This window comes from Oncorhynchus nerka, linkage group LG15 (genome assembly GCF_034236695.1).
Source record: "Oncorhynchus nerka isolate Pitt River linkage group LG15, Oner_Uvic_2.0, whole genome shotgun sequence".
Classification (NCBI taxonomy): domain Eukaryota; kingdom Metazoa; phylum Chordata; class Actinopteri; order Salmoniformes; family Salmonidae; genus Oncorhynchus; species Oncorhynchus nerka.
In genome coordinates, this window is record NC_088410.1 from 41,804,593 (window position 1) to 41,817,165 (window position 12,573).

The following is a 12,573-nucleotide window of genomic DNA, read 5'->3' on the forward strand; positions in this document are numbered from 1 at the left end:
ACCACGTCTTTTTTTTGTGTTTGATACCATGCCATTGACTCCATTCCATCCATTATTATGAGCCGTCCTCCCCTCAGCAGCCTCCACTGCCTAAACTATACCAACGCTAACTTCGAACATCTAATAGATTATATAAATGAAGTAAAGTATGATGTGGGAGAATGATTGAGTTGATGAGCGAGGGGAAGTGAACAATGCACCAATTGTGAATGAAGAACAGGACGGGCCATTCTATTGCATTGATCTATTCTAATTATAATCTCAAAATGCTATGTACCCAATATCAGTCCACCGAATCCAAGCAGCCTTTATCGGTCTCCTCTGGTCTTCTTGGAGTACACAGTAAGTGCGTTCGTAATTTACAATGGCAAGAAGACCAAGAATGGCTGCACATGCTGCGTTAGCAGTGCTACAAAATCTGCAAATATTTATGGTGTGGCAGAAATGAATCATGACGTGTCTGATTATTATTCTGAGCTTCAGCCTGAACCTACACCTCAGACGCCTAAGCGTAAAAAAAATCCAGAATGGTGCGCGCTGAGCAGGTGTCCGCACCACCACCAAATCAAGCGGTGAGACAGGAGAGGTTAAGGGACCACACCCAGTTGGATAGAACAAGCCAGCGACAGTGCTACGGGCCGATTATCAGCAAAAATGTAAACACTGAGGGCATATCCCTTACATCGCAAGCAAAAAACATTATATTCATTATTTTGCCATTATTTCTTGCTGATTTTGACTTTATCAAGCACACATGGCGCTAATGATTAGGCTATGATGTGTTTATAATTTGAAGCAAGTTTTGACTAACGTGCGTCTAGGTGTTTGGGTTATTTCATTTTTTTATAAAAAGAAGCTGTTAACGCGTTCCAACACATACTTTCCGTTTCATAGTTGGCACTCTACAAATAAAATGTATTTGACTTTACAAACAATTATACACACAGCTTACCTACAGTAACATAAAATGGTATTTTGTTATAAAAATGTGTTGTAATTGTTACATAAGGCCTTCATTAACTTTTTTGTTGCATATACTGTATATGAAATGTATTAATTGCATTGTTAGAATGACTGCGCGTTAGCTTGAATGGGGGGGTTCCTCGTGGCCCAGCGGTTCTAGTGTTACACCACACATCATGCTCAGAGGTTTAGTCTATCCATCTTGTTTCTAAACAGGGTGACCACTACGCTGAGGTTGAAGAGCTAAAGAACAGGTAAGTTGAGTCCTATTTCTGTTTGATACCATGTATCGAATCTCTGTATCCAACTTTCTCTACCGAATGGGGATAGTTATTTCTCTCCCTCTTTCAGTCTGATAACCAAAGAAGGTCAGGTGGCCGTTCTAGAAGAGGAGCTCCAACAGCTGAAGGTTGAACTGGAGCTGGTGAAATCTTCCCAGACTGAGGATCCACAGGTCAACGGGTATGTTCACTTTTACTGGGACACCATGTAGCCTGGGGTTGGTTTAGCCAAGTGGTTAGCGCCGCGGTCCTCAGCGCATGTGTACAACAGTGTCCTTGTGGGTTCCAATTCCGCTCCCCACTGCTGTTATTACACATCTTGTCTCATCTCACTTAGCGGTCTGTCTCTAACTATACTACAGTCTCTGTTCTACAAAAGTTGGAATTCCCACTCTTCGGGAAATGAAGTTTACTGGTGCTTTATCGACCTATGTAGACCAATAAATGAACAAATGGGAAGGATCCCTGCCCAAAAACAATCAAATCTGGTGTCGTAATCATTCCATAAAATGTTTAAAAACATTCGGTCAGTGTGAAGGAAGGGGAGCAATCACCTGTTGAAGAACAGCATGTGCATATAGACAACACGGCAGAGATCAAACTCTTACAGAACAAGTATGGGAGGAATCTGCTTTAATACTATTATGAACTATTCACTTAGGCGGTACAGCACATCTCCAATGACAAACCTATTATTCAATTATTGGCCCTCTAGGGATGAAGTACTGCCTGTGTTTGTTAATTGGTCAGTTTATCATTGACTAGACAGTGAGTTCACTCACCTGGTGAAACCAGGGCCGTGTTCAGTAGAACACAATGTTGTGTAATGTTCAGATAGTAACACTATGTACACGCAAAGGATAAGAAACCACATCCGCTCTATTCATGACATTTCTATTTGCCACAACATTTGCCTAGTTTTGGCCCTCTAGGACAATAATTGATTAGCCCTGTCTACTATGTAGTACTTTAAATAAGTCTGTCTTACTGTATCACAACCTAATAACTCAGTTTTTCCATGTCAGCCTTAAGGAAAAGGAGAGCATCGTGACGTCCCGCGAAGAGGAGCTGCAGACATTAAGAGCCAAGATGGAGGTGAAGATCATTGGTGCTGTAAATTAACAAACCTGTTGGCAACTTTCGAGTTCAAATTCAACATTGCTCTCTTACAATCCTATATTTGTCTATGTACTATATGTTCCATACCAGAAGGTCCCTCATGGGAAAAATGTATTATCAAGTTATTTGAATTGTATTGAATCTGTTGTGCAGGTGGAGAGCCCAGCAGACATGGAGCAGCTTCAGAGCAGTCTGAAGGAGAGGGAGAGCCAGGTGGCCTCGTTAGAGGAAGAGCTCAAACAGCTGAGAGAGGAGCAAGGGAAGAGTGCAAACGCTGTAAGTGTTCTATTCTCTCCTGTGTGTGGGTGCTTGGTGTTAAGCCTTACTGTTTAAGGTTTAGTCTTACTCTGTAAAATGTAGGTTTTATATATGTGCTTTTGTCATATGAAAAACGTAGCCATTGGCATCTTGAACAATGCATATTCTTTCAATTCCTTAACACAGGAGTCCGGAAGTGAGACTGAAGCCGAACAGCCATTTGAATGGTATGTGTCCATTCCTAAGTCTTTAAGCACTTGAGGTGTATTATTTGACCCCATAGTGCATGCATTGTCTAAACGAATGAGCAGGGTTGGGGTCTATTTCTGTCTGTTGAATTGGACATGGCATTTCCCCATAGGAATGAATTTCGATTCCTGAACTGGTACTGGAATTGATATGGACTTTTCCCACTTCCCTCCTAATGAGTGTTATATTTTCAGCCTTGAGAAAGATTCCCAGATGCTATCTCTGGAAGAGGAGCTACAAAGGCTAAAGGAGGAAATGGAACAAGTTAGGAACAAAAGCAATGTAAGTTTGAGGTTTTTTGCGTTGCTCAAAGAGAGGTATGCTTGTTGCCCCTTGACTGTGTTAGCTTAGCTGAATTCTGCTCTACCCTACAGGATCTCCGTGAAAAGAACTGGGCGGCAATGGAAGCCTTGACCGCTGCTGAGAAGTTGAATGAGGAAAGACTGGCTGTGGCGAAGGGTGCGCAGGTCAGTGGCATGCAACACCCAGAGTTGTATATATGCGCTCCGCTTCTTGCTACATCCTGATCAATATTGGCCAATAGGTGAGGGATCTTCTGACTTTCCAAAAAGGCTATCTGAATGGCTAAAATTGGAACTAGAATTCAAGTTTTCATGAATGAAATGCTCAAAGACGGCAACATGCAACTCTAGCTAAATACACTGGCTACACTCCCATTGACAGACACTGTTGTGAATACGGTTTGTGTTGGATGGCTTTCATGATGCTGTGACTTTGCGTCTATCTGTAGCACGTAGCCGAGGAAGCACTGAGCTCGTTCCAGACAGAAGCTCAAAAGGCTCTTCAGAAGATCTGCCCTGACGTCTCTTTAGAAGCTAAGCAGGTAAGTCAGATGGGTTTGCAATCGCTGACAGACTTGGAGTTGGAAGGTGTATTGTTTTTCAAATTATTATTCTCCCGCCAGAAAGTTTGTTGTACAGTGTGGATACTCTTTGCTAGTCTGAATTAGAGTTAATTCCTTATTTATATACCCAAACGTTACCAACAGGGTGGTCAGGAATGGATTTGGAAAATAAAATCACTCTGGAAACTTGCCAATGTAAATGGAAATCCCCTTAAACATGATTACTCCAGCAGACATTTTTTTCCTAGCTCTGTAGTTAAAATACCTCCAATTACTAATTACAGAATAACTGGTTGGAGTTACTCATCCAGAAAGCACAGGCTACTGAAATTCCACAGAGGCAAGAAGTCCAGCAAGAGAATTTGCAACCCACAGACTCTGAGGTGAGGACCCTGTGTTTTACCCTGGTATAGTGTATGCATTGCATTTTGAAGTAACCAACATTTATTGTAAGGTTGGACAGCTTCAAAATACCAGTAGAGGTTCCTCTACACCTGTTGTTATAACAATATATTTAGTTGCCTACTGCTGACCATTACTTATATGTTTGTCTCTGGAAACAGACAACAAAAGTGCATCTTGGCTTTTCCTGCCCCGGTGTTTCAGATGATCCCCAGACGGTCATGACTGTGTGCTTGTTTTCTCTTTAGGAGCTTTTGTCAAAACTCGGAGAAGCCGAGGAGTCTCAGAAAACACTACAGGCGGAGTGTGAGCAGTACAGAACTGTCCTGGCTGAAACGGTAAGTCAATCCATGGTCCTGCGTGTGAATGCCTGACTTTCCATCCAACTTCAGTCCGTTTGAAGGGGACACAGCTTAACTGTGTCCCCAAAATGGCACCCTATATCCTATGTGCACTTTATATGGAATAGAATGTGTCATACAGAAGGTGGAGTGACATGAATAATGTGTAAGATTTATTAAAGTAAGCTGGCAAGAATCGCTAGCCCCACTAACGTACTTGTATTCCTGCTTTGCACCTAGACGTAGGTATGATGATGTAAGAACTGCATTCCCACATTATCACCCTTCCTTTAGGAGGGCATGCTGAAAGACCTTCAGAAGAGTGTGGAGGAAGAGGAGCACGTGTGGAAGCTCAAAATCGTAGAGGCTGAGGAGCAAGGGCAAGCAGTGAGTTCTTTTTCTTAAATTCTCTCTCTCTCTGGTCTTACTGAATAGCAGCAGACGAGATGGTTTCCTGTAAGATGACTTGATACGAAGTTAAAAGCTATTTTGTCCTGCAGGCTTTGGATCAGGTGAAGGTGTTGCAGCAAGCTGCAGAGGATATGAAGATGAACAATGAAAGTACAGACCAGGTAGAGCTTTAGTACCGGTATTGTGATGGGGATGGGTGTACACAGAGCTCAATCTAAACTTTAGTACATGTCGGATTTACTTCCAGTCACAGACTCAAGTAAACCAATGAGACCTTTTTTTGATTGGTTTTAGTTTGATATTAAAAAATGACTTATTATCCTGTTTTGTGCAGCTGAAAGAGCAGGTGATGCTTCTGGAGGCCCAGTTGGAGAAACAGCTGGAGTCCATCAGCTTTAGCCAGACTTACGCCGAGGAGGTCGCCCAGGTAGGCAAAACACGCCGTTACACCTGGGTCATGATGTTTTCAGGTTGAAAATATTTTCACTCTCTCATTGTCACGTTGTAGTCTGTGCCTAAAGGACACAACCTACGTTAAACTTTTATTTTCATAGATTTAATTTGGGATTAGGATCTTTTAGCCCACCAGGGGCTAGTCTTCCAACTGTGGAAATAGTTGTTTAAACCCAGATTTTACATCGTTAACATCCACCTATATGCATTTTTTGCTATTTGGGTGGTCCATGGATTGCTTGTAGCTACAGTCTACATCTTGTTTGCCTTTGCAGCTGAAGGCCTTGTTAACGAAGACCCAGAGTCGGCTGGAGACGGCCCAATTGGAAGCTCAGAAGCAGGCCAAGGAACTTTCTGTGGTAGGTTTGACGCGCCAGTCGCCATTTTAGTGCCGTAAAATTATGCCATTTCCACTCATGCAGTGATGGACTCGGCTGTTTGGAGGCGTAAATGAGCAATCTACTATTGACCTTCTGCTTGAAGTAGAAGTTTTGCTGAACCACAGCTCTAGGATCCGAGTACACTAACCTTTGCCATTATACTTATGAAAAAAACATCTGATCTTGTATTAGTGGTCACTTCTACCAACTGTATTGCGCCCTTAGGGGGGCAATGATCAACAAAGCTCTTCGGCCCCTGTGAACAGAAGTCTGAGTTCAGAAGGGTGCAACGATATGGAATGTTCTGATAGAAGGACATTGTGTAGAACAGACATGGCTTTTTGATGTGTAGAGTTAATGGCAGCTCAATTTGTGGTATTTCTATCTGCAATGTTCAGTAAAAGCACCCTACTGAGGGAGACCCAGGGCTTTGGGTGCGTCCCAATAATATTTCCTTCCTCCTGAAGGGTGCATTTGTTCCCTACATCCTTCAAATCGAAAAGCATTGGCTAGTGGGAGTTTCCACCATATTTCTTATACCAGTCATTTCTTTTCAAATCATTGAAGGGAAGTGAACACTTTGGGAGGAAGGAGAGATAATTGGAGCATTGCGACATTGCCTTTGTGTTGAGTGGCAGATTGCTTCCTGTTGCAGGTCAGACAGCAGCTGAGCGAGATGACGGAGCACGTGCAGAGCCAGGAGGCCTCCGAGTCAACACAGGTCAGGGTGCCTGACCGACGGGGTGCACCCTGCACAAGCTAGCTGAGAACTATCAGACTCAGAATGTATTCCTCGAACTGACTACAAGCCGCAATCCTGATTGGAAACGATAAGCACCGCGTAATTTTCAGATTTGTGGCGCTCATCTTATTTTTCGCCTGTAATATCCCTTTAAGGATTTGACTAGGACACCCTGCCAATGTAGTGTTCACTTGCAAACCGTTCACTCACATATTAGAGACCAATCCGTATTTAAATAATAATGTGCGGCATGATGGCACACTAATTATGCCCATATACAATAAATCATATTAAATTATGACACATTTGACTTCATTCAAATCAGAGGCAATAGAATCACACCACATCTGTTCAGTCTGAGAGTTCTCAAAGGCAGCAGCTTTTGCTATACACTAACCACACCGTATGTGCTTTATAAAACAAATGTTTTACAGCAACGAAATGCCTATTTTTAACTCTAGTTGTCTTGCATGAAACTGTATGCGTGTGTGTGTTTGCAAGTCCCTTGCTTCCTGAGTTGACATTGGAGTTCTGATATGCTCTGAGGTGCTGCACCAGTGGCTGTTGTAATACTTTTGGGAGGGGGGGGGGACAGCAGAAGGCTAGCACCCTTCAAATGTATTTTTCAAAATGCCAGAGCTCAGTAGTGAGAGGTTGTCTTTGTTGATGCTTGTTTGGTACATTGCGTAACGGACCACTTTGGAAGACGAGCGCAGCTTGCTTTTTTCACCTGAACCAAAAACTGCCCTTCAGGAGTCAACTTGTTCTGACCTAACCGTTTGGGAGAACCTCTGCACACTGTGGAGCGGGGCTGGCCCATACGCCACCCCGTTGTGTCCTACAGTACCCCCACCCCCCAATGTGATCTATCTGGGTGGGTGATTTGACTGACCTGTTTGTGTGTATTATATCAGGTCCAAACCCAGCTGGTGCAGGTTGTAAACCAGTTGCAAACGGAGGAAGAGATGAGACAGCAGCTGGCCGTTGACTTTGACCAGGTAAGTCATAATAAAGATATTCTTCTGAAGTTCGAATCGCGATATAGCGAGCATACAACCGACATGGTAAGAATGAGGTTAGACGTGCCGGAGACTGGTGTAGAAGTCTAAACTCCCAACCACGTGGAGCCCTGACTCGGCCACTCTTTTGTATATGCCCCCATTGTCTCATCGCTACATTTCCAGCTGTGCTGTCCAAAATTTAAAAAAATAAACAAAGTCCTATCTCCTTAAAAAAAATAATGAACGTTAATTGATTCAATGTTTCAATCTATTACTTAATGCATTCCCACAGTATTTCTGCTGCATCTTTCATCGTTAGTTGGCCACCAGTGATCACTGGATGAGCACAGTATGGAACAGAAATCGTACAGCTTTTTTAACTCAATCAGCTCTCTCGTGACCCATTGGTCATACAATACAGTACAACTTTATTGTCCCATGTGAAATGGACATTATCTTTGCTTCCTTATGCTATTCCCAACCTCCTCGAATACCACCACATCCTTTGGCTGTCAGTCTTTGGAGACAATCAGTCATTATATTTGGGATGTATTGCCAATGGCATTTTTATTTCTATCTAAGAACGTTTATTTAATCTTTGTTCGCACATCTTTTTGCTCTCCCCTTGCAGGCTCAGAAGTGCGTGACTGACCTACAGACACAGATGGACCAAATGAAGGCAGCAGGAGACTGCTCCACAGGAGAACTCAAGGTGCTTACCCCAGTCTTCCTTTATTCCTTTACGCTCTACCTCTCTCACCGACATGAACTTCATAGGTCATCCTATTAGATAGCATATTTGAGTCGGCAGCAGCTTTCCTAAGCTATCAACAGACTCCGACATGGTTCTGTAATGGCACACCAAGCTGGACCTGCTAGTGTGGTGGTGGCAGTGGTGAACTGTGACAATAGGACCTAGGCCTTCAGAGGGACCAAAAATCTTCCAATATGTTATCAAACCCCAAAAATCTAGAAAGTAACAGAAAACATAGCATCACTTAATGCGCCCAACATTATATCTTCTGTAATCGGTTTGTTCTAGTGAAGGAAGAGCAATACTTTTTGATGACTTTAGGAATTAATCAAACAGGCCTGGCCGTGCTTTGGGCTGCCGCACACACAGCGACAACCGGCATGGACACAACATGACAAACATTGTCAAATATTGCACTGTTTACTCAACTTATAGTAGCCAACACCACTCACCAATAGCGACAACAGTGTCACATCAAAGGTGACCTGCTCATGATGCTGAAAGGACAGCGGCTGTAATGCCTGTGCACTGCATGGCGCTGAAGGAGAGAATTTTGGTCAAACATATAGACAGGCGACAGGAGTCTCACACAGCATCAAATAATGTTAACGATTAAGCAGCCCATTCACTCCGGTAGGCCCCATAAAATCATACCAACACAAAAGCACAACCATTTCAGGTCCAAAATTAAATGAATAAACCAGCTATTACTTCCCATTGCTAGCTAACGTTACTAGTGTTGGCGTGGGAAAAATAATGCTTGCAACACTGGTTATTTTCTCTTGATCTCTAAGTTTTTCTGGCAGACGATAACCTATTAGTGTATTGCCATAACCATTATTATGAATTCATTACCTCTTGCACTCTCAGTAGTAACATGTCTAAGCCTTCTCTCTATCAAAAAATAAATGCAAGTCAACATGTGATTGGTTCATTCCACTGTCACTCCAAAATTCTGCTCTAATACAGTTGAATGGCAAAGGCCTTCTGTCCAGCTTCTAAAGGCCTAGCCAATGGCTGGCTGAGCTAGATTTTTCTACCCAGAGAACACTCCCCAAAAATTATTTTCACTAAGCCTTCTCTTTCTAACACAAACTGAAGAGATTATGTCAGAATATTATTACAAATACTGTAAGGATGAAAAATAATATACATTTTTATAGATCCCTAGGCCTTCTCTGAAGGCTGTGATGGTTCCCCACTGTGTGGTGGGAAATTACTGGCTTTATGCCAAATCCCAAATTCATAATTGCCATTGAGTCCAGTCCGGCAGCTTTTAGTAAAAAAAAATTTTAAAAAAAGGAATTGGGAATCTGGTAATCACTTAGAACGTACTAATTACTAATTACTTCTGGGTCACAATTGTTACCAGTTTGGTTCAATGATTGAAAGTACAAATAATTTCCAATTTGTAATTATACAATAATTACCATTTAATAATGCAACCTTCTGTCTTCTGGTCTACCTATCTAAGCTTTAGGCTACCTCCCCTCTCCGTTGATATCTAAATAAGTATTTCAAGAATTAGAATAATTTTATTTTGCTTGTTGTCTGAATGATCCAGGAGAGGCTGGAGAAAGAGAAGAAGCTAACCAAGGACCTTGGCCAGGCGGCCACTAAGCTCCAGCAGATGCTCAAGGCCACCCAGGAGCAGCTCGTCAAAGAGCGGGACACCGTCAAAACCTTGCAGGGCCAACTTGTTGGGAAGGTAGGCCAACAACACTGCACCACCTTATTTAGCAGGCCCACTACAGCTCCTAGACCGACGGCGACGCTGTGTGGGTGTAGACTCTTATGTCTTTTATGGAAAACCCCTTTCCCATGTTTGGGTTTCCACTGAATTCCAGTGTAGATAGGGGGCTCAACTCCTTGTGGAATGTGGCTATATTCAACAGAGCATAATGGGCCTTTATTAATGCTCTGCAGATGCAAGAAGTATGCACTTTGCTGTAAAGGCCTGATTCCGACTTAAGAAATTACGTATTTCTTACGCACGCCTTTCCTACACACTTCTCAGTAGTTGGTATAAAGACATATATATATGACACACACACGTATGTGGATACCCCTTAAAATTAGTGGATTCAGCCACAGGTGTATAACATTGGCAGTAGAATGGTCTTACTGAAAAGCTCAGTGACTTTCAACGTGGCACCGTCATAGGGTGCCACCTTTCCAACAAGTCAGTTTGTCAAATTTCTGCCCTGCTGGAACTGCCCCGGTCAACTGTAAGTGCTGTTATTCTGAAGTAGAGACGTCTAGGAGCAAACAACGGCTGAGCCTCGAATTGGTAGGCTACACAAGCTAACAGAACGGGATCGTCTGTCCTCGGTTGCGACACTCACTACAGAGTTTCAAACTGCCTCTGGAAGCAACGTTAGCCCAAGAACTGTTCGTCAGGGGAGTCTAAGATCGGCAGCCTAAACCTAAGATCACCATGCGCAATGCCAAGCGTTGGCTGGAGTGGTGTAAAGCTCACCGCTAGGCAGTGGAAACATGAGTGATGAATATTCTTCACCATCTGGCAGTCCGATGGACAAAGCTGGGTTTGACGGATGCCAGGAGAACGCAACCGACTCCAATGTAAAGTGCCAATGGTCTGGGGCTGCTTATCATGGTCTGAGCTAAGCCCCTTAGTTCCAGTGAAGGGAAATCTTAACGCTACAGCGCACAATGACATTCTAGATTCTGTGCTTCCAACTTTGTGGCAACAGTTTGGGGAAGGTCCTTTCTTGTTTCAGTATGACATTGAGGTCCATACAGAAATGGTTTGTCTTGATCGGTGTGGAAGAACTTGACTGGCCTGCACAGAGCCCTGGCCCCCAACTCCATCGAACACCTTTGGAATGAATTGGAACACCGACTGCGAGTGCCCGACCTCACTAATGCTCTTGTGGCTGAATGGAAGCAAGTCCACGCAGCAACGTTCCAACATCTAGTGGAAATGAATTTGGAATGTGGTGTACCTTTTTTTTTTAAAAATTTAAGGTGCATAACAGGCTTTGGAGGTGTGGTTAAAAGCTGAATAACATGTCAGAACACGATATTTTGGTATACTGCCCATCCCTAGTTGTCAGTGGTTTAGACTTGTTAGGGCCGTTACTATTTATTAGATGGTCTTTATATGTTTCTGGACAGTGATTAAGTCCTTTTTGTTTTTGGTTCTTTCTCTCCACCAGGAGGAGCCCGAGCAATCAAAGGAAGGGACATCCGTCTAAGACCGAATGTCCCACAACTTTCCAAAATGGCGTCATTATTTTACTTATTTTTTTCCTCTCTTTTACTGTAGTTTGTAGTCAAGGGATGAAGTTCAGAAGGGTTTTAATATTGTATCCCTTTTTTATTATTATTTTGGAACCAACAATCAATTGAAGAGTCTCTGGCTGTGTCAGAAACTTGTTTATTTGTCCTGACATTCCCAGAACATGCAGCGGTTCAGCGTTATTGAAAAGGGGAATTGCCTGTGCGTTAAACGTGCAGCAACTAGTGCAATCACTTTCTTGTTCTCCTTTTGCCTGTCCTTTTTGTATGACATTGGAAAGGGAGGTTATTACATGGTACGCAGATGCAATGCCTTATATTTTACGTAGTGGGTTGCTGACCAATGTGAGAATTTGTAACAAATAAACTGTAGATCTATTTGGGTTGATGGGTGTGTTACTGTTTATATAAATAATTTATGATAGACTATGCTAAAGGGAAAGTTCAGGATTTTACATCAGAGGTGCATTCTGGTCTGCGTGTGATTTTGAGAAATCAGTCATGTTTGCCTTCCAGTTAACATAATGGAGACCGTCGTTCCCACGGATTGGTAGTAATGGATTACATGTAACGGGCATTACGTAAAAAAGTACTGTAATGATCAACCCAGATTTCCCCCCCAGCCTGTAATTTTCTCAGTTGGATTACTTTGTCAGCATTGCTGTCATTTAGTGACCCCCTCACATGTTTTTAACTCTAATTATATTGTCCTACTGGTTGAATGAATAGGTAAGGCTTCCAAATTGTGAACCATGCTTAGACCAATGGTTTAAACAAGGATCTAAAATGGCTAGCTGTTCTCATTGGCCAACCTGGCATTACAAGTTGTAAAACTGATTGTGCTTTCCTGTAGCACATGCTATTGACTGACTGGCCTAGCCTAATAAAATTGAGCTATCTTCATAGTTAGATGTGATATACGCCAGCACAGCTAATAATACCGTTTTGGGACACGTTAGCCTATCGTATCTAAAAATGGTGTTGATATAGGGCAAGCCTACTAGATGGTCTTTAAATTGGTTAAACGTTGCACACATTCACACCAGATGGTATCCTCCTTGCTATAACCTTTTAGTGTAGCCTACACTAATTG

At 42.7% G+C, this 12,573-nt stretch overlaps 1 protein-coding gene across 2 annotated transcripts in view; it reads left to right on the forward strand.

Annotated features, from left to right (window-relative positions):
* rrbp1b (ribosome binding protein 1b) overlaps positions 1-11,859 on the forward strand; it is a 29,794-nt gene extending 17,935 nt beyond the window's left edge. The window contains exons 10-28 of one of the 2 annotated variants that reach the window (XM_029682335.2): positions 1,180-1,217; positions 1,315-1,425; positions 2,270-2,339; positions 2,517-2,639; positions 2,808-2,848; positions 3,065-3,152; positions 3,245-3,337; positions 3,622-3,714; positions 4,020-4,118; positions 4,386-4,475; positions 4,773-4,865; positions 4,979-5,050; positions 5,224-5,316; positions 5,618-5,701; positions 6,378-6,443; positions 7,379-7,462; positions 8,097-8,177; positions 9,784-9,927; positions 11,399-11,859. In XM_029682335.2, the coding sequence (XP_029538195.2) occupies positions 1,180-1,217; positions 1,315-1,425; positions 2,270-2,339; positions 2,517-2,639; positions 2,808-2,848; positions 3,065-3,152; positions 3,245-3,337; positions 3,622-3,714; positions 4,020-4,118; positions 4,386-4,475; positions 4,773-4,865; positions 4,979-5,050; positions 5,224-5,316; positions 5,618-5,701; positions 6,378-6,443; positions 7,379-7,462; positions 8,097-8,177; positions 9,784-9,927; positions 11,399-11,437 (1,602 nt within the window). In that variant the 3' untranslated portion in view covers positions 11,438-11,859. The remainder of the gene's footprint in view (positions 1-1,179; positions 1,218-1,314; positions 1,426-2,269; positions 2,340-2,516; positions 2,640-2,807; positions 2,849-3,064; positions 3,153-3,244; positions 3,338-3,621; positions 3,715-4,019; positions 4,119-4,385; positions 4,476-4,772; positions 4,866-4,978; positions 5,051-5,223; positions 5,317-5,617; positions 5,702-6,377; positions 6,444-7,378; positions 7,463-8,096; positions 8,178-9,783; positions 9,928-11,398) is intronic. The other variant, XM_029682336.2, reaches the window with a different exon arrangement.
* Positions 11,860-12,573: the final 714 nt, after the last annotated feature.